This window comes from Oncorhynchus clarkii, chromosome 19 (assembly GCF_045791955.1).
Source record: "Oncorhynchus clarkii lewisi isolate Uvic-CL-2024 chromosome 19, UVic_Ocla_1.0, whole genome shotgun sequence".
Lineage (NCBI taxonomy): Eukaryota > Metazoa > Chordata > Actinopteri > Salmoniformes > Salmonidae > Oncorhynchus > Oncorhynchus clarkii.
This window is the reverse complement of record NC_092165.1, coordinates 3,680,524-3,701,696: the sequence shown is the minus strand read 5'-3', so window position 1 is coordinate 3,701,696 and position 21,173 is coordinate 3,680,524. Positions and strand designations below refer to the sequence as shown.

General features: G+C 42.9%; 1 protein-coding gene across 3 annotated transcripts; it reads left to right on the top strand.

Annotated features, from left to right (window-relative positions):
- The first annotated feature begins 1,717 nt into the window (after window positions 1-1,717).
- On the top strand, window positions 1,718-18,918 carry LOC139374600 (NACHT, LRR and PYD domains-containing protein 1 homolog). Of its 3 annotated transcripts, none has more exons than XM_071115621.1 (10): window positions 1,718-1,796; window positions 10,197-10,384; window positions 12,728-12,765; window positions 13,776-13,840; window positions 13,973-14,187; window positions 14,375-14,631; window positions 14,784-14,909; window positions 16,130-16,262; window positions 16,349-16,378; window positions 18,339-18,918. In XM_071115621.1, the coding sequence occupies exons 1-10, from the start codon at window positions 1,786-1,788 to the stop codon at window positions 18,674-18,676; spliced, it is 1,401 nt and encodes a 466-aa protein (XP_070971722.1). In that variant the 5' UTR covers window positions 1,718-1,785; the 3' UTR covers window positions 18,677-18,918. The 3 variants fall into 3 exon arrangements, with proteins under 3 accessions (XP_070971722.1, XP_070971721.1, XP_070971723.1); XM_071115620.1 differs by having other exon boundaries at window positions 1,757-1,796; window positions 10,197-10,402; XM_071115622.1 differs by lacking the exons at window positions 1,718-1,796; window positions 10,197-10,384 and having other exon boundaries at window positions 10,953-13,840; window positions 16,133-16,262.
- The last annotated feature ends 2,255 nt before the right edge of the window (window positions 18,919-21,173 follow it).

Below are 21,173 nucleotides of genomic sequence, written 5' to 3'. Positions count from 1 at the left end.
CATGTAGGGAAAGCCCCTGGCACTTCTCAGTTTCGGTCTGGAATCGAAATGAGTCAAACGACTTGAAGCTTTGACAACTTTGAAATAGTAGCCAGGGGAGAAGTTCACTCTGGCACTGAGTTCCTGTAGTGGAGGCTCAGGACGGCTCTGCTTCGCGTGGAGGAAGCCCCTGGAAATTGCCTACACATTAAACTTGTTCTTTTTTATTTTTTTACATTATGTTTTCACACTGTCATACTCTGCCTCCCTAAATGTCTATTCCCTCCACGAACGAGGTGATATAATATTGAAATGTGAAATTAAAGACATGACTATATTCTGGTTGGTTTGTTTCCGTTTTATTCAACAAAGCACCACGTTGTACACATAAGCATACATAGATTTTTTTACATATTTTTTTGAAAAATATTTTTTTAGTTTAATTTCACATTCAAATACAATTACATATTCAGTGCATAACATGGATACTTACAAACAGTATCAAAAAGTACCGTAACAATATAAGAATATCAAAGCTCCTAAAAAAAAGTGCTGTTCTGTAGATACGGTTTCGGGCTGGGATGGAAATGAGTGAACAGATTTCAAGCTTTGACAAGTTTAGAAAAAACAGTCACGGGAGATGTTCCCTCTTACACCGTCGCTGACAGACTGAGAGCGTTTTGGTTCTGGGACTATGAACGGGGCGGAGCTACCTTAGCTATCCAATCATAGCTGACTGGTACATTCCACCACGCCTCTATTTTCCGAACATGACTCTAGTATGCAGCTACGGCTGAGCTATCCAACAGTGGCCGATACAGATATCCACTCCCGGCTGACTCCTCCAACCATGGCTGTATTCTGAAGTGTCCAACCGTGGCTCTATTATCCATTCCTAACCAACAATCAATCTCGAGAGCTGGAGAGGCGCCAAGTTCATGTAGGGAAAGCCCATGGAAATTGACTACAGATAAGACTTGTGCTGTTTCATATTGTCATACTCTGCTTTCTTAAATGTATATTCTGTCCATGACCGAGGATATATAATTTTGAAATGTGAAAATAAAGACATGACTATATTCTGGTTGGTATGTTTCTGTTTTAATTCATCAAAGCGCATTGTACACATGAGCATACATAGATACGGTTTCGGCCTGGGATGGAAATAACCGAACCATCTTCAAGCTTTGACAATTTTATAAATAATAGTTACGGGAGATGTTCACTCTTGCACGGTCGCTGACAGACTGAGAGCGTTTTGGGTCTGGGACTATGAACGGGGCGGAGCTACCGCAGCTATCCAATCATAGCTGACTGGTACATTCCACCACGCCTCTATTATCCGAACATGACTCTAGTATGCAGCTACGGCTGAGCCATCCAACAGTGGCCGATACAGCTATCCACTCCCGGCTGACTCCTCCAACCATGGCTGTATTCTGAAGTGTCCAACCGTGGCTCTATTATCTATTCCCAACCAACAACCCATCCTATCATGTTACCACAACAACAGAGAAATGACCGTCTAGTGTCCTCCTGCCAAACCTGGTTGTCACTCTGCCCTCTCCTGGTATCACTGAAAAACATCACTCAATCAAATCCTGAAATAAAATATAAATCCACTTTTACCAGAAAATCACATTATATGGGCTGAATACTTACATGAAGTGTATGGAGACTTTACATTACATACATATGAATATATAAAATAAACTTATACGTGTTAAACCCGCCCACTGTGTTGAAACAGGAAGTACATTTATAAGGAAGTAGATTAATAAATGGACACCATCGGCCGAAGAAAACATGTTTTTGAGGTTTGTAGCTTTCTTTTACAATGTTATGTAGAGACGTGTTTTTGGAGAAGTTAGGCCATCGCAGAGAAAGATGATTTAGGGTGTAAGACATCCGCAGAATTCTTATATTAATACATTACTGATTTCAACTTTCAATAATGATATTTTTAGGCTTCCTTACATTGATGCTGATTCATATTGATGATGTTATATTATAGGCTACAGGGCTATGAGGTAGGGTATGGGGCGATTGGCTGCACATGATCGTGATTATAATTTATTTAAATAAAATGTAAAAATGCACCAATTGTTTTCTCTCCCCAATTTCGTGGCATCCAATTGGTAGTTAGTCTTGTCTCATCGCTGTATCTCCCGTACGGACTCCGGAGAAGTGAATGCCGAGAGTCGTGCGTTCTCCGTAATCACAACCCAGCCAAGCCTGAAATTTCCGTCCCTAACTATTTCCCGACAAAAATATAACTGCCAAAGGGGCGGAGTTAGCCTGCAGAGTTCTGCCAAACTATCCAGGTCTGTGACCAAACTATTTGAGCTTCTACTTTTAAAAATCCACCTTTCCAGAAACAAGTCTCTCACGGTTGCAGCTTGCTATTGACCACCTCCTGCCCCCAGCTGTGCCCTGGACACCATATGTGAATTGATTAACCCCTATCTATCTTCAGCGCTCGTGCTGTTAGGTGACCTAAACTGGGACATGCTTAACACCCAGGCCATCCTACAATCTAAATTTGATGCCCTCAATCTCACACAAATTATCAATGAACCTAGCAGGTACAACCCCAAATCCGTGAACAAGGGCACCTCATAGATATCATCCTAACCAACCTGCCCTCCAAATACACCTCTGCTGTCTTCAACCAGGATCTCAGCGAACAAATCAAAATGTATTTGTCACGTACAGATGGTTAGCAGATGTTAATGCGAGTGTAGCGAAATGCTTGTGCTTCTAGTTCCGACAATGCAGTAATATCCAACCAATAATCTAACCTAACAATTTCACAACAACTACCTTACAAGTGTAAAGGAATGAATAAGAATATGTACATAAAAAAAAAAGTAATGTAGGGTATGTAAAACCTATATAAGTGGCATTGTTTAAAGTGTCTAGTGATACATTACATCAAGATGGCAAGATGCAGTAATTGGTATAGAGTACAGTATATACATATGAGATGAGTAATGTAGGGTATGTAAACATATATAAGTGGCTAGTGATACATTTATTACATACATTTTTCCATTATTAAAGTGGCTGGAGTTGAGTCAGTGTGTTGGCAGCAGCCACTCAATGTTCGGGATGGCTGTTTAACAGTCTGATGGCCTTGAAATAGAAGCTGTTTTTCAGTCTCTCGGTCCCTGCTTTGATGCACCTGTACTGACCTCGCCTTCTGGATGATAGCGGGGTGAACAGGCAGTGGCTCGGGTGGTTGTTGTCCTTGATGATCTTTTTGGCCTTCCTGTGACATCGGGTGGTGTAGGTGTCCTGGAGGGCAGGTAGTTTGCCCCCGGTGATGCGTTGTGCAAACCTCACTACCCTCTGGAGACCCTTACGGTTATGGGCGGAGCAGTTGCCGTACCAGGCGGTGATACAGCCCGACAGGATGCTCTCGATTGTGCATCTGTAAAAGTTTGTGAGTGTTTTTTGGTGACAAGCCAAATTTCTTCGGCCTCCTGAGGTTGAAGAGGCGCTGCTGCGCCTTCTTCACCATGCTGTCTGTGTGGTTGGACCATTTCAGTTTGTCCGTGATGTGTACGCTGAGGAACTTAAAACTTTCTACTGTCCCGTCAATGTGGATAGGGGGGTGCTCCCTCTGCTGTTTCCTGAAGTCCATGATCATCTCCTTTGTTTTGTTGAGTGTGAGGTTATTTTCCTGACACCACACTCCGAGGGCCCTCACCTCCTCCCTGTAGGCCGTCTCGTCGTTGTTGGTAATCAAGCCTACCACTGTAGAATTTAGGGAGCCTTGTTTTCAGATTAGCCTTGTTAAAATACACAGCTACAATAAATGCAGCCTCAGGATATGTGGTTTCCAGTTTACATAGAGTCAAATGAAGTTCGTTCAGGGCCATCGATGTGTCTGCTTGGGGGGGATATATGCGGCTGTGTTTATAATCAACGATAATTCTGTAGGTAGATAATGCGGTTGGCATTTGATTGTGAGGAATTCTAAGTCAGGTGAACAGAAGGACTTGAATTCCTGTATGTTGTTATGATCACACCACTGTCACGAATCGGCTCAAAGCCCGTAACAAAGGGAGACAACGTGGAGATAAGGAGTAACAAAATATATATTTATTAACTAAAGCAACTAAGGAAAATATACAATGGTGTGTGTAATCAGTAATCAGTAGTGTAAGTGAGTGTTTTGCATGCATGAATGTGATAATGCAGGGTGTTGAAAGGTGCCAAAGCAAACAAACAAAATGCCACCAAGAAGCACAACACAATCTACAAAGGTGTCTGCATGGAGAGAGTTTCCTGCATGAATGTGGAAGAGGTCTATTTATCCTGGGACACACCTGGCCCAGGTGTTTCCCATGTAGCTGACGACCCTCTCAACTCCGCCCACCGGCATCCTAATAAGGAAACAAGAACAAAGACAGAATACGGCAGACAGAGTGGGAGGGTCGTCACACCACATCTCGTTAATCATATAAGGCATACACCCCCGCCCTTCTTCTTACCAGAAAGATGCTTGTTTCTGTCGGCGCAATGCGTGAAGAAACCAGCTGGCTGTACCGACTCCGATAGTGTATCTCGAGTGAGCCATGTTTCCGTGAAACAAAGAACGTTACAGTCTCTAATGTCTCTCTGGAAGGCTCCCCTTGCACGGATTTCATCAACCTTGTTGTCAAGAGACTGGACATTGGCGAGAAGAATGCTAGGGAGTGGTGCGCGATGTGCCCGTCTCCGGAGCCTGACCAGAAGACCGCTCCGTCTGCCCCTTTTACGGCGACGTTGTTTTGGGTCGCCGGCTGGGATCCGATCCATTGTCCTGGGTAGTGGGCAAAACACAGGATCCGCTTTTGGAAAGTCATATTCCTGGTCATAATGATGGTGAGTTGACGTTGCTCTTATATCCAATAGTTCCTCCCGACTGTGTGTGATAAAACCTAAGATTACCTGGGGTAACAATGTAAGAAATAACACATAAAAAAAAATATACTGCATAGTTTCCTTGGAACGCGACGAGAAGCGAGGCGGCCATCTCTGTCGGTGCCTCATTGCCTGCGTCCGTAATGGGTCTGCGGTCAAACGACCACCCCTCATCACTGTCAAACGCTCCCTAAAACACTTCAGCGAGCAGGCCTTTCTAATCGACCTGGCCCGGGTATCCTGGAAGGATATTGACCTCATTCCGTCAGTAGAGGATGCCTGGTTATTCTGTAAAAGTGTTTTCCTCACCATCTTAAATAAGCATGCCCCATTCAAAAAATGTAGAACCAGGAACAGATATAGCCCTTGGTTCAATCCAGACCTGACTGCTCTTGGCCAGCACAAAAACATCCTGTGGCATTCTGCATTAGCATCGAATAGCCCCCGCGATATGCAACTTTTCAGGGAAGTTAGGAACCAATACACACAGGCAGTTAGGAAAGCAAAGGCTAGCTTTTTCAAACAGAAATTTGCATCCTGTAGCACAAACTCCAAAACGTTATGGGACACTAAAGTCCATGGAGAATAAGAGCACCTCCTCCCAGCTGCCCACAGCACTGAGGCTAGGAAACACTGTCACCACCGATTAAATCTGTGATAATTGAGAATTTCAAAAAGTGTTTTTCTATGGCTGGCCATGCTTTCCAACTGGCTACCCCAACCCCAGTCCACAGCCCTGCACCCCTCCCCATAGCAACTTGCCCAAGCCTCCCCATTTCTCATTCACCCAAATCCAGATAGCTGATGAGTCTCTGTGGGGAGAGAGAGGAGGGGACCACTGCCTCTGAAATGAGTCTCTATGGGGAGAGCGAGAACAGAGGCACTGCCTCTAAGAGGAAGTATTCTGACCGAGAGGAAGGGGCCACACCCTCTATAAATAGTCTGCCTCAAGACACCAGTTCTAAGAGGTAAATTGTAAATATAGTTATTTTAAAGATATACAACTAATTTGAAGAGAAGTGTTTCCAAATTACATAAAATGTAGGCCTATATCATTACGTAAAAAAATCCTAGGACCAACTGCTAGCTAGGTTTCTATCCAACTGGTAACAGGCTAGGTTTCTATCCAACTGGTAACAGGCTAGGTTTCTATCCAACTGGTAACAGGCTAGGTTTCTATCCAACTGGTAACAAGCTAGGTTTCTATCCAACTGGTAACAAGCTAGGTTTCTATCCAACTGGTAACAAGCTAGGTTTCTATCCAACTGGTAACAAGCTAGGTTTCTATCCAACTGGTAACAAGCTAGGTTACTATCCAACTGGTAACAAGCTAGGTTTCTATCCAACTGGTATAACAAGCTAGGTTTCTATGCAACTGGTATAACAAGCTAGGTTTCTATCCAACTGGTAACAAGCTAGGTTTCTATCCAACTGGTAACAAGCTAGGTTTCTATCCAACTGGTAACAAGCTAGGTTTCTATCCAACTGGTAACAGGCTAGGTTTCTATCCAACTTGTAACAGGCTAGGTTTCTATCCAACTGGTAACAGGCTAGGTTTCTATCCAACTGGTAACAGGCTAGGTTTCTATCCAACTGGTAAAAGGCTAGGTTTCTATCCAACTGGTAACAATCTATCCAACTGGTAACAAGCTAGGTTTCTATCCAACTGGTAACAATCTAGGTTTCTATCCAACTGGTATAACAAGCTAGGTTTCTATCCAACTGGTATAACAAGCTAGGTTTCTATCCAACTGGTATAACAAGCTAGGTTTCTATCCAACTGGTATAACAAGCTAGGTTTCTATCCAACTGGTAACAAGCTAGGTTTCTATCCAACTGGTAACAAGCTAGGTCTCTATCCAACTGGTAACAGGCTAGGTTTCTATCCAACTGGTAACAAGCTAGGTTTCTATCCAACTGGTAACAGGCTAGGTTTCTATCCAACTGGTAACAAGCTAGGTTTCTATCCAACTGGTAACAGGCTAGGTTTCTATACAACTGGTAACAAGCTAGGTCTCTATCCAACTGGTAACAAGCTAGGTTTCTATCCAACTGGTAACAAGCTAGGTTTCTATCCAACTGGTAACAAGCTAGGTTTCTATCCAACTGGTAACAAGCTAGGTTTCTATCCAACTGGTAACAAGCTAGGTTTCTATCCAACTGGTAACAAGCTAGGTTTCTATCCAACCGGTAACAGGCTAGGTTTCTATCCAACTGGTAACAGGCTAGGTTTCTATCCAACTGGTAACAGGCTAGGTTTCTATCCAACTGGTAACAGGCTAGGTTTCTATCCAACTGGTAACAAGCTAGGTTTCTATCCAACTGGTAACAAGCTAGGTTTCTATCCAACTGGTAACAGGCTAGGTTTCTATCCAACTGGTAACAAGCTAGGTTTCTATCCAACTGGTAACAAGCTAGGTCTCTATCCAACTGGTAACAAGCTAGGTTTCTATCCAACTGGTAACAGGCTAGGTTTCTATCCAACTGGTAACAGGCTAGGTTTCTATCCAACTGGTAACAAGCTAGGTTTCTATCCAACTGGTAACAAGCTAGGTTTCTATCCAACTGGTAACAAGCTAGGTTTCTATCCAACTGGTAACAAGCTAGGTTTCTATCCAACTGGTAACAAGCTAGGTTTCTATCCAACTGGTAACAAGCTAGGTTTCTATCCAACTGGTATAACAAGCTAGGTTTCTATCCAACTGGTAACAAGCTAGGTTTCTATCCAACTGGTAACAAGCTAGGTTTCTATCCAACTGGTAACAAGCTAGGTTTCTATCCAACTGGTAACAAGCTAGGTTTCTATCCAACTGGTAACAAGCTAGGTTTCTATCCAATCCCACATATTTCCATGATGACAAAACCCTGTGAGTTTGTCGTCACACATTGAGATTCGTGGTTGCAATTACGATTCACAAATCTGTAATTAAATTTCACAATCTTGTATCATGTTGTGTTGTTGTTTTTCACCCCTTTTTCGTGGTATCCAATTGGTAGTTACAGTCTTGTCTCATCGCTGCAACTCCCGTACAGACTCTGGAGAGGCGAAGGCAGAGAGTCGTGCGTCCTCCGAAATCACAACCCAGCCAAGCCGCACTGCTTTTTGACACCAACATGTCGGAGGAAACACCGTACACCTGGCGACCGTGTCAGCGTGCACTGCGCCCGCCCCGCCACAGGAGTTGCTAGTGCGCAATGGGACACGGACATCCTTGCCGGCCAAACCCTCCGTAACCTGGACGATGCTGAGCCAATTGTGCGCCGCCCCATGAGTCTCCCGGTTGTGGCCGGCTGCAACCGGGCCTGGACTCGAACCCAGAATCTCTAAACCACTGCGCCACTCGGGAGGCCTTGTCGTGTAAAATTGAATAATGGTCGTCGCAAACTTATAACTTGACAGTTGAATACGCTCAATACGATTTGCAAGAATAATTTATTTTCAGAATTATTACAGGCCCATTTACTAGTATGAATATTCTGCTGTGAATCAAAAATACACTTGCAGATGTTTTATCTGTGCACGCTCAGAGTTCTGCCAGTGTCACAAAACCAAGAGATTCGTAAACTTGTTTACGTAACAGTTTAGTTAGTTAATAAGTAAGTAAAAATGGTTTCAGTTGCTTTGTGGTTAGGACCTTTTTTTACTCCTGACCAATGGGGCGGCAGGGTAGCCTAGTGGGTAGCCTAGTGGTTAGAGAGTTGGACGAGTAACCGGAAGGTTGCAAGTTCAAACCCCCGAGCTGACAAGGTACAAATCTGTCGTTCTGCCCCTGAACAGGCAGTTAACCCACTGTTCCTAGGCCATCATTGAAAATAAGAATTTGTTCTTAACTGACTTGCCTGGTTAAATAAAGGTAAAATAAAAAAATCAGCCAAAACCACAGCCACATATTGTTGCAACCATTGGCTGGATTATTCCATCAATCAAATCTCAGGAAGTAGCGAAGAGGAATCGTACTTGTAACCATGAATCTCAATGTGCGACCATGGAATTCAGAATACAAACTCACAGGGTTCTGTCATCCATTATAATCCAATATATAATTTATTCATGTATATGTGTGTATGTATGTATGTATGTATGTATATATTTGTATATGTATATGTGTGTGTTTATTTAACTAGGCAAGTCAGTTGAGAACAAATTCTTATTTACAATGACTGCCAATTGTACACTGTACTATGGGACTCCCAATCACGGCCGGTTGTGATACAGCCTGGAATCGAACCAGGGTCTGTAGTGATGCCTCTAGCACTGAGATGCAGTGCCGAGAGAATGCCAAGAGTGTGCAAAGCTGTCATCAAGGCAAAGGGTGGCTATTCGAAGAATCTCAAATATAAAATATTTTTTGATTTGTTCAACACTTTTTTGGTTACAACATAACATATGTGTTATTTCATAGTTTTGATGTCTTCACTATTATTCTACAATGTAGAAAATAGTAAAAAATAGTGAATAGATGTTCTAAATCTTTTGACCAGTAGTGTATATTGGGTTCTGTAGAATACTATAAGTATGTGATCTTGTAGACATGGATTGAGATCTAACTTTAATTTTTTAACATTCATCACTGAAATCACCAGAGTGGTCTGTTCTCTGGGTAGTGAATGAGTAGAACAGAGACAATGTAAAGTAGAGAATCCCATACAGTGAATGATCAGAACAGAGACTATGTAAAGTAGAGAATCCCATACAGTGAATGATCAGAACAGAGACTATTTAAAGTAGAGAATCCCATACAGTGAACAGCCTCACTGTAATGTCAGTCTCACTCTAACCACTAGAGGGCATCAGAACCTGTTGAATAGGACAGCCTCACTGTAATGTCAGTCAAACTCACGTGTAGGTCTCAATTTTGTGTCAGAAGCGCAGTGCAGTGTTTTGAGGGGGAGGGGGGGGGGGGGGGGGTGTGTGTGTATCTCATGATACCTGGTGACTTCACATCTCTAGGGGCTTTCATCAAGATAAGCAATGTCACCATCAGTATTGCTTTTATCAAAGTTGACATAGGGGGGTTATGTCACATTTACATAATTTAGCATATGCTCTTCCCCGGTGGGAGTCGAACCCACAACCCTGACATTTCAAGCACCGTGCTCTTTGAACTGAGCTACACAGGACCACATTTTGAAGTTGACATAGTATGTTATGTCACATTTGACAATGCACCCTACATAGGGAGCTGTTCTGTCACCCTTTATACATACTTTGTACTGCTTATGAAGACTGTATGTATGCTATATCAAGCCTTTATAAGTTGTATTTAGTTTATTCACAGTCTATCCTTCTGCTTTATCAACACCAGAGACCATGGTGGAGAGAGTTGGATCAAGCCTGGACCTGAGGACACCAGAGACCATGGTGGAGAGTGTTGTATCAAGCCTGGACCTGAGGACACCAGAGACCATGGTGGAGAGAGTTGGATCAAGCCTGGACCTGAGGACACCAGAGACCATGGTGGAGAGTGTTGTATCAAGCCTGGACCTGAGAAATGTGAGTTAACTGATAACTGTTTTTAAATCAAAATATGATTAAAGCGTTCCTTATACTTGAGTCCCAGGCAAAGAGCACAATAATGATCTATTTGGTCAAAACAAACTTAAAGGTAGAGACCGCAATATGACGTAGATGCACAACGTAAACAACATAGTGCAGGGGTTCTTAAACTTTTTCAGCCTGGGACCCAAATTACAGATTGTGTTTTTCCTGGGACCCAAGTTTAGGAAAATATGCAACTATACGTAAATATCGGTACATTTCATTGCCCTTATGCCTATGTAACAGTATAACTTTAGACGGTCCCCTCGCCCATACCCGGGCGCGAACCAGGGACCTTCTGCACACATCGACAGTCACCCTCAAAGCATCGTTACCCATCGCTCCACAAAAGCCGCGGCCCTTGCAGAGCAAGGGGAACTACTACTTCAAGGTCTCAGAGCAAGTGACGTCACCGATTGAAACGCTATTTAGCGCACACTGCTAACTAAGCTAGCCGTTTCACATCCGTTACACCTAAAACAAATAACAATTCAATGAAATACCCATATAAATATATTTTAATGTTCATTTTCCCCCATTTAAAACACTCTTACATATCTGTCTAGGTTGGAACTGTTTGCTGCTAAAATACAATAAATCATTTTCATTCTGAACTGGAATAAACTGATTGATCACACATCACACAGGTGTAGACTAGAAAACACACACACAGTCCTAATGAGAGGTGTGTCTTGTTGATGTTTTCAACAAGCAGGTCTGTTCTGGGTTCTGTGTTTAACAGTGCAACACTGAGGTCATACTCAACCTTGAGACTGTTTCTGTACTTGTGTTTTTAAGTATGTCAGAGTTCAGAACCCTGACTCACCACGTAGGTATGTGGAGCCAAACTGGACCAGAACCTCTACTGTTTCCTCAGTCAGGCAGGAGACCGCTTCCTGCTGTCGATGACAGTTTGCCTCAAAAAAAATCATCTTCCTTTCAAATCAGTTTATTCCAGTTCAGAATACAAATTATTACTTGTATTTGAACAGCAACAGTTCCAACCAAGACTAGTTTAAAACAATAATTTCTACAGTAAGATGTACAGTAGTCCTGATCATTTAAAAAATATTAATCTGTACTGTTACTAAGGGTTGCACCATCCGTAACTAGCTAGCTTGCTTTGGCTAATTTGAGCTATTAGCTGTGTACAAGGCCAGGGGATTGTTTGAAAGAGAAACGCACATCTTCTACTATGAGAGTTAGTACTCCCTTATTTATGCTTATCATCCATCACCTGTTGTAAAAATGACAACAATGCCTTGCTAGGTGACTTAGTTTTCCACCGTCGCACTGTTTCCTGAAGTATTCTGCCTTGTTCTGAAGGAAGTCAATGGGTTTACCATCATGTTGCGGATGTTTGGTCAGGACGTGTCGTTTTTAATTCATTTGTTAGTAATGAGTCTCTCAAAACAAACGCAAATTCCCCGCACAAAACAGACAGTGGGGTGCTCTTCGTTATTTCTCAAAGTTTGTATGAAAGAGAGAGAAACTCATCCCTGTATTTGCGTTTTATGACAATTTGAGCTCAGTCAGAACTTGTGGCTAGTATGAGTCCATTTGATAACAGCGGTGAGTGATGTTGAGTGGGAATAACAAGTCAGTGGCTAACAGGGCCTCGTCCGCTGCTGAACGATGTGTCGCGGAGTGATGTTCAAGAAAACCGCAGAAAAACATATATCCGGTTAACCGCGAAGCACACGGGCATATCCCTCTCCTACTCACCCAGCTGCCAAACTGAGCACAGATCGCTGCTAAAAGGCAGAGAGCGCAGATGCACTTGGCCGATTCCAGTAATTCATTAAATAATTGTACATTTACTCGGACACGCCGCGACCCATACTTTAATTAAGAAAGGCTGGTATAGCGGGTGAATTTCTGCAAAAACTAAGAGCTTTGGAGCGCAAGGCTAGACCACTGTTTTGGTCCCGTGGCTACCACGTTGTAAGAGAGTAAAGAAGACCCACGCACATGGACAGATACTGCGTGTGACTGTGTGAGAGAGAAGTCGGGCATCTTGCTCATCACAATATCTGTGGTGCTGCTCGTACAACATACATTTATCTGACTCTACCAATAAACTCTCATCCTAATATCTAGCAGAAATCAGGCCCTCAACATCTATAAAACATGGACCAGAACGATGTTTCCTGCTTCCACAACCATTCATTAATATAACACTAATGTCAGATTAGGGTATGTTAATATAATGAGTGTACATTCTGAGACTGTTGCTAACTTAGATTCATGTTTATTACAATAAGATTGTCCATTTTAATGAACTACTTTTGACTTCAGTGATTCCTCAGAGCTGTAAGACTTGTGACCATGTTGAGGTAAGTCATAGTCTCAGTTCTTACTTTTACATCAAATGTATTTGTAAAACCCTTCTTACATCAGCTGATATCTCAAAGTGCTGTACAGCCTAAAACCCCAAACAGCAAGCAATGCAGGTGTAGAAGCACGGTGGCTAGGAAAAACTCCCTAGAAAGGCCAGAACCTAGGAAGAAACCTAGAGAGGAACCAGGCTATGAGGGGTGGCCAGTCCTCTTCTGGCTGTGCATTATAACAGAACATGGCCAAGATGTTCAAATGTTCATAAATGACCAGCAGGGTCAAATAATAATAATAATCACAGTGGATGTCGAGGGTGCAACAGGTCAGCACCTCAGGAGTAAATGTCAGTTGGCTTTTCATAGCCGATCATTCAGAGTATCTCTACCGCTCCTGCTGTCTCTAGAGGGTTGAAAACAGCAAGAGTCCGGCACAGTATCAAAGCCAGGTGTGTAGTGACCAACCATTCATACTGGGATATAGACAGTCCTGTGTTCTGCTTTAGTAATATAAACACAGTCTCAAAGCCAGGTGTGTACTGACCAACCATTCATACTGGGATATAGACAGTCCTGTGTTCTGCTTTAGTAATATAAACACAGTCTCAAAGCCAGGTGTGTACTGACCAACCATTCATACTGGGATATAGACAGTCCTGTGTTCTGCTTTAGTAATATAAACACAGTCTCAAAGCCAGGTGTGTACTGACCAAGCATTCATACTGGGATATAGGCAGTCCTGTGTTCTGCTTGTAGTCATGCAGGATTTTAGCTGGTGTCATATTTTGTCAATACAGTTTAATTGATAAATAACCAGCATTTCATGTAACATTGAATAAATACATTAGATGAGTTAATTTGGTTAATGGGCCAGTTTCCCAGACACAGATTAAGTCTAGTCCTGGACCTTAAAGAACTTTCTATTGAAACTTCCATTGAGTCCAGCACTAGACTCAATCTGTGTCCAGGAAACAGGCCTCATATGTATTACTGACATGCTTGTCCTTGTTCAGGACTCCACACACTGGCTTCAGATTGAACCCTTGACTTCCACTGTCCAGGGAGTGACAATGTTCAGGTAAAATAACTACTTTTAACATTTCATTCCAATTGCTAGTGTATTTCCCCATTACCTTTGGGAATAGTCTTCTAATCCAACCTCTCCATTTGACCATTGACCCTCTCTACCACATATTGTTGTTGCCATAAGGCACAGGACACCCAAAGGGAGTTATGAGTGCACAGTGTCTGGGCTCCGCTGGCTGTGTGAGAGAGATGTCATTCTGAAGTATCACTTCAGGAACTGGGAACCCTACGGTCAACTTCTGAAAGACATGCAGTACGCACAAGGTGGTCCATTGCTGGACATCACTATGGAGTTGGGTGAACTGGAGGAAGTTCATCTGCCACACTTTGTCTGTTTAGGTAAAACCATATAGAAATAGTGTTCAGAAAGACATTTCTATGTAACTGAGTTTCACTGCCTGAATTAATGAATGAACTATTATGAGAGTTTGAGTTTACTGTGATCTGGTACTGCATATTCTTTGTGTTTTAGTTGGATTATTAATACAATATTTTCTTTCTGTCTCCTTTGTATTGTGTTGTTCAGGGACCAACCCTTCCCTGAGGAATGAGATGAAGATTCTTCATGCAGAGGAACATGGAGTGTCTTTAGAAGAAGTGCATGAGGTCACCAGATGCCATGTTAAGATTCTCCATCCCAAGTTCTCACCTATCGCTCTGATACTGAGATTACTGTCTTGGAACGTAGATGTCCACTGTGAGCTGATGCTCTATCTGACAGTGAAAGGGGAAACATTAATTTCTCGCCTGTACCTGTTCCCCTGGAACCCCGGCCAAATACAGGTGAGGGACCATTATTATAGAGATGACCTTAACTAACCACTGGTGCAGCTTATGTTGAGACTCATTAAGTTGAGTGTGTTGCCAGTTTTCTGAATAATGTTTGAATAAGACTGTACATTGACTGGCTGGGTATTCCGTGCCTCGTTTCACAGGCGGTGGAACTACAGGAGAAGTCTCACGGGTCTTCAAGGATTCTCATCTCCAGACCAGAGCAGTCCTTCAAACTATATAGTTTCTTCAGACTGAACATTCCCTGTTCTACCTCCATCAATCCACAGGTACAGTCTCAGTAGAATTAGAACATGTCGTCTATCCATTGTTTCAGTAGAATGAGAACATGTCTAGCCATTGTTTCAGTAGAATGAGAACATGTCTAGCCATTGTTTCAGTAGAATGAGAACATGTCTAGCCATTGTTTCAGTAGAATGAGAACATGTCTGTCCATTGTTTCAGTAGAATGAGAACATGTCTAGCCATTGTTTCAGTAGAATGAGAACATGTCTAGCCATTGTTTCAGTAGAATTAGAACATGTCTATCCATTGTTTCAGTAGAATGAGAACATGTCTAGCCATTGTTTCAGTAGAATGAGAACATGTCTAGCCATTGTTTCAGTAGAATGAGAACATGTCTGTCCATTGTTTCAGTAGAATGAGAACATGTCGTCTATCCATTGTTTCAGTAGAATGAGAACATGTCGTCTATCCATTGTTTCAGTAGAATGAGAACATGTCGTCTATCCATTGTTTCAGTAGAATGAGAACATGTCGTCTATCCATTGTTTCAGTAGAATGAGAACATGTCGTCTATCCATTGTTTCAGTAGAATGAGAACATGTCGTCTATCCATTGTTTCAGTAGAATAAGAACATGTCTGTCCATTGTTTCAGTAGAATAAGAACATGTCGTCTATCCATTGTTTCAGTAGAATGAGAACATGTCGTCTAGCCATTGTTTCAGTAGAATGAGAACATGTCGTCTAGCCATTGTTTCAGTAGAATGAGAACATGTCGTCTAGCCATTGTTTCAGTAGAATGAGAACATGTCGTCTATCCATTGTTTCAGTAGAATGAGAACATGTCGTCTATCCATTGTTTCAGTAGAATGAGAACATGTCGTCTATCCATTGTTTCAGTAGAATAAGAACATGTTGTCTGTCCATTGTTTCAGTAGAATAAGAACATGTCGTCTATCCATTGTTTCAGTAGAATAAGAACATGTCGTCTATCCATTGTTTCAGTAGAATAAGAACATGTCGTCTATCCATTGTTTCAGTAGAATGAGAACATGTCGTCTATCCATTGTTTCAGTAGAATGAGAACATGTCGTCTATCCATTGTTTCAGTAGAATGAGAACATGTCTATCCACTGCTCTCTCTCTCTCTTGCTGTCGTCTTCTCGCTCGCTCTCAATTAAATTCAAATGGCTTTGTTGGCATGGGAAACATATGTTTACATTGCTTTGGCAATCCCTCTCCCTCTCCCTCTCTCTCTCTCTCCAGAAGATTCATCTCATACAAAGAGACACCACACCAAGCTTTTTCAAGGCGATTGTGAAAATAACAGGGATTGACATTGAGATGGAGTTATTCGGTGATGATGAGAGGACAGCATGGAAGGAGAAAGTATCACGATGTAGGAGCACATGTCAATCATCACTTTGTACTTTAGTACCAGATGCTATTTAGAGTGATATAACCTCATTTTTGTTTATCTTTCAGATGAATACATCACTGACACCTGTTCAACAAGTAAGTAAACATGAGTTACAATGCATTCAGAAAGTATTCAGACCCCTTGACTCCTGAGCACGTTTTCATCAAGGATCTCTGTACTGTTCTCCGTTCATCTTTCCCTTAATCCTGACTAGTCTCCCAGTCCCTGCCGCTGAAAAACATCCCCACAGCATGATGCTGCCACCACTGTCGGGATGGTGCCAAGTTGGCATTCAGGCCAAAGAGTTCAATCTTGGTTTCATCATACCAGAGAATTTTGTGTTTTAGGTGCCTTTTTGCAAACTGTAAGCGGGCTGTCATGTGCCTTTTACTGAGGAGTGGCTTCTGTCTGGCCTCTACCATAAAGACCTGATTTGGTTTTCCTATCTCCACAGAGGAACACTAGAGCTCTGTCAGAGTGACCATCGGGTTCTTGGTCACCTCCCGGACCGAGGCCCTTCTCCCCCGATTGGTCAGTTTGGCTGTGCAGCCAGGAAGAGTCTTGGTGTTTCCAAACTTCTTCCATTTCAGAATGATGGAGGCCACTGTGTTTGTGGGGACCTTCAATGCTGCAGAAAGGTTTTGGTACCCTTCCCCAGATCTGTGCCTCGACACAATCCTGTCTCGGAGCTCTACGGACAATTCCTTCGACCTCATGGCTTGGCTTTTGCTCTGACATGCACTGTCAACTGTGGGACCTTTATATAGACAGGTGTATGCCTTTCCAAACATGTCCAATCAATTCAATTTACCACAAGTGGACTCCAAGTTGTAAAAACATCAATGGAAACAGGATGCACCTGAGCTGAATTTACAGTCTCATAGCAAAGGGTCTACGTACTTATGTAAATAAGGTATTTGTTAACAGGTCTAAAAACCTGTTTTCAATTTCATTATGTGGTATTGTGATGTCATTATGGGGTATTGTGATGTCACTATGGGGTATTGTGATGTCATTATGGGGTATTGTGATGTCATTATGGTGTGTTGTGTATGTAGATCGATGAGGGAAAAACACTTAATCAATTTTAGAACAAGTCTGTAACGTAACAATGTGGACAAAGTCAAGGGGTCTGAATACTTTCTGAATGCTCTGTACAAACCAATGGCATGAGGGCCAGTCAACATGGTTTACTGTAGGACCTGGACTAGTCCTGATTATAAAATACTGTCTTCAAGAACAATGACATCTCCTCCAGGACTTGATGTAGATTAACCTGGTTCTGAATGACCCAATGACATCTCCTCCAGGACTTGATGTAGATTAACCTGGTTCTGAATGACCCAATGACATCTCCTCCAGAACTTGATGTAGATTAACCTGGTTCTGAATGACCCAATGACATCTCCTCCAGAACTTGATGTAGATTAACCTGGTTCTGAATGTCCCAATGACATCTCCTCCAGGACTTGATGTAGATTAACCTGGTTCTGAATGACCCAATGACATCTCCTCCAGGACTTGATGTAGATTAACCTGGTTCTGAATGCCCCAATGACATCTTCTCCAGGACTTGATGTAGATTAACCTGGTTCTGAATGACCCAATGACATCTCCTCCAGGACTTGATGTAGATTAACCTGGTTCTGAATGACCCAATGACATCTCCTCCAGGACTTGATGTAGATTAACCTGGTTCTGAATGACCCAATGACATCTCCTCCAGGACTTGATGTAGATTAACCTGGTTCTGAATGCCCCAATGACATCTCCTCCAGAACTTGATGTAGATTAACCTGGTTCTGTTTGACCCAATGACATCTCCTCCAGAACTTGATGTAGATTAACCTGGTTCTGTTTGACCCAATCTGTTTTTCTATGTCTGTGAAACCGGCCTTAAATATGTTCAGTGATGCAGGTCGTCATTGTAAAAAATATATTTTTCTCAATACTTGTTATTTCAGGTCACTTTTATTTAAGGAGGAAAGTGTCTGCTTCTAAATGACTGAAATGTAAATGTACAAATGTAGTTATTTTGTAACCTGACTCTCTCAGGTGCTGTGTCGGGGGCAGGAGGTCCGGCTGAGAGCAGTCTGACTGGTTCTGCAGAGCAGCAGCTGCGTTCTGTACGGACAGAGTTTGTGAAACGAGTATCAGGACCTGTCCTGAATGAACTGCTGGACAGACTCCTGCAACACACAGTCATCCACCAGGAGGAAATGGAGTCAGTGAAGGTGATCGCTGAGAGGGCAGAGAAGGCACGTGACATCATCGACATGGTGTTGAGAAAAGGAACTGAGTCGTGTTCCAGGATGATCAACCTTCTTGGGGAGATGGATCCCAATCTTTGGTCACAGCTTCAGATCAGTGTTGGGGTACCAACCGAATGGTAGAATGGATAGTAACAGTGTTGGGGTACCAACCTAATGGTAGAATGAATAGTAACAGTGTTGGGGTTCCAACCTAATGGTAGAATGGATAGTAACAGTGTTGGGGTACCAGCCTAATGGTAGAATGGATAGTAACAGTGTTGGTACCAACCTACTGGTAGAATGGATGGTAACAGTATTGGGGTACCAACCTAATGGTAGAATGGATGGTAACAGTGTTGGGAGTACCAACCTAATGGTAGAATGGATAGCAACAGTGTTGGAGTACCAACCTAATGGTAGAATGGGGACAGTAACACTCCTATTCAACACCATGGGGTGTATTCACTAGGAAACAGACCTGATCCTAGATCAGGACTCTTACTCAACCAACCTGAATTTGTCCAAAAGAAACGCTTGTTTTTTTGTTGTTGCAAAACGTTATGCTACGGTGGTCGACTAATAAATACACCCCTGATCTGACTGGGCTGTAATTCTTTGTCAATAAATGTTTGTTTCTGGGTAGTTTACTGTCCATATGCCTCATATATACATATAATAGTATAACTTTACACCGTCCCCTCGCCCATACCCGGGCGCGCACCAGGGAACCTCTGCACACAACAGTCACCCACGAAGCATCGTTACCCATCGCTCCACAAAAGCCGCGGCCCTTGCAGAGCAAAGGGGAACCACTACTTCAAGGTCTCTGAGCAAGTGACGTCACCGATTGAAACGCTATTTAGCACGAACACCGCTAACTAAGCTAGCTATTTCACATCCGTTAAACACACACACGTTACGTGATCATTCATCCACACACGTCTGCTAGGATCATAACACACCTGTTCAGAAATACCAAACAAAGAATATAAAAGAGGTGACCAAGATCCAATCATGGACTGAGATAACAGTTAAACTACACACACACACACAGGAAACTTGCTTTATATGTGAGGTAACCAATCAGAAAGCTAGTTGATGGCCGGTAAACCAATCAGAAAGCTAGTTGATGGCGTATGAACCTAAAGTGGTCTTGGTGAGACCAACCCTCCTCCCAGAGAGCTACTGGGTCTGCAGGCTTTTGCTTCAGCCCTGCTCTAAACACACCTCATTCTGCCAGTCAAGGTTCTGATTAGACTGATTAGTAGAATCAGTTGTGTTGGAGCAGGGTCAGAGTAAAAGCCTGCACGGCCAGTAGCATCTCTCCAGGAGTAGGATTGGCCGTCCCGTTTTAATTCTACATATTCCTCTCCATGGTAACCCCCTGAGCATGACCCTTGACCTTTACTGATCAGCCAAAGCTGTCCCAAATGGCATGCTATTCCCTATACAGAGCCCTATGGTTCCTGGTCTAAAGTAGTGCACTACATAGGGAATAGGGTCCTGGTCTAAAGTAGTGCACTACATAGGGAATAGGGCCCTGGTCTAAAGTAGTGCACTACATAGGGAATAGAGTACCATTTGGGACAGACTCAAGACTGAGTGTTTAACAATAAAAGGAGATTGAGAAATGACAACAGAGAAAGGGGTTAAAAGTAGGGAGAGCCCTGATGGAGAGAGAGAGCTACCAGTGATTAAAGGCCAACCAAAAACCCAGGCATTAGTGTTTGAGCAGAAACGAGGGTCATGAGGAGTGTAGCTTGGTGTGACTTCTAAAATGGCCCCCTAGTCACCATCAATACAAATAGGCTCTAATCCCAACTGGTACCCTGTTCCCTATGAAGTGCACTACTTTAGACCAGAGCTGTGGGGGTAGTAGTGTGTTATATAAGGAGAAGGGTGCCATTTGAGGGTACGACCAGACAGTATAGTGGGACAGTCTGTGTGATCTTCTCTGGTTTAGAGGTGAGTCTAGTGTGCAGAGATGATGGATAGGAGAGTCTAGGATTACCATCTGAAATGACACCCTATTGGAAGAGATGAGGAGAGTCTAGGATTACCATCTGAAATTACATCCTATTGGAGGAGATGAGGGGAGTCTAGGACCACCATCTGAAATTACATCCTATTGGAGGAGATGAGGGGGGGGGGGGGGGGGTAGGAGAGTCTAGGACCACCATCTGAAATTACATCCTATTGGAGGAGATGAGGGGAGTCTAGGACCACCATCTGAAATTACATCCTATTGGAGGAGATGAGGAGAGTCTAGGACCACCATCTGAAATTACATCCTATTGGAGGAGATGAGGAGAGTCTAGGACCACCATCTGAAATTACATCCTATTGGAGGAGATGAGGAGAGTCTAGGACCACCATCTGAAATAGCAGTCTATTCTCTAGTCTAGATTGTACCCTACTTTTGGCCAGAACTCTGTTACGTAATAGAAGGACAGGATGCCATTTGGGACGAAGACTAGTTTGAGTGGACGCAGAGAGAGACTCGGGGGTTTCATGTAGCTGACACACGGTGTTTAGTTTGGCTGTTCTCTCTACTGACCCACTGTGGTTAGTTTGGCTGTTCTCTCTACTGATCTGTGTTTAGTTTGGCTGTTCTCTCTACTAATCCACTGTTGAGTTT

Bases quoted from the DNA above. Each gene is read 5' to 3' on its own strand.
- LOC139374600 (XM_071115620.1), top strand. The intron at 10,403-12,727 runs GTTTTTAAATCA...TTTTGACTTCAG, and splicing joins ATGTGAGTTAACTGATAACT to TGATTCCTCAGAGCTGTAAG. The intron at 14,910-16,129 runs GTACAGTCTCAG...CTCTCTCTCCAG, and splicing joins CTACCTCCATCAATCCACAG to AAGATTCATCTCATACAAAG.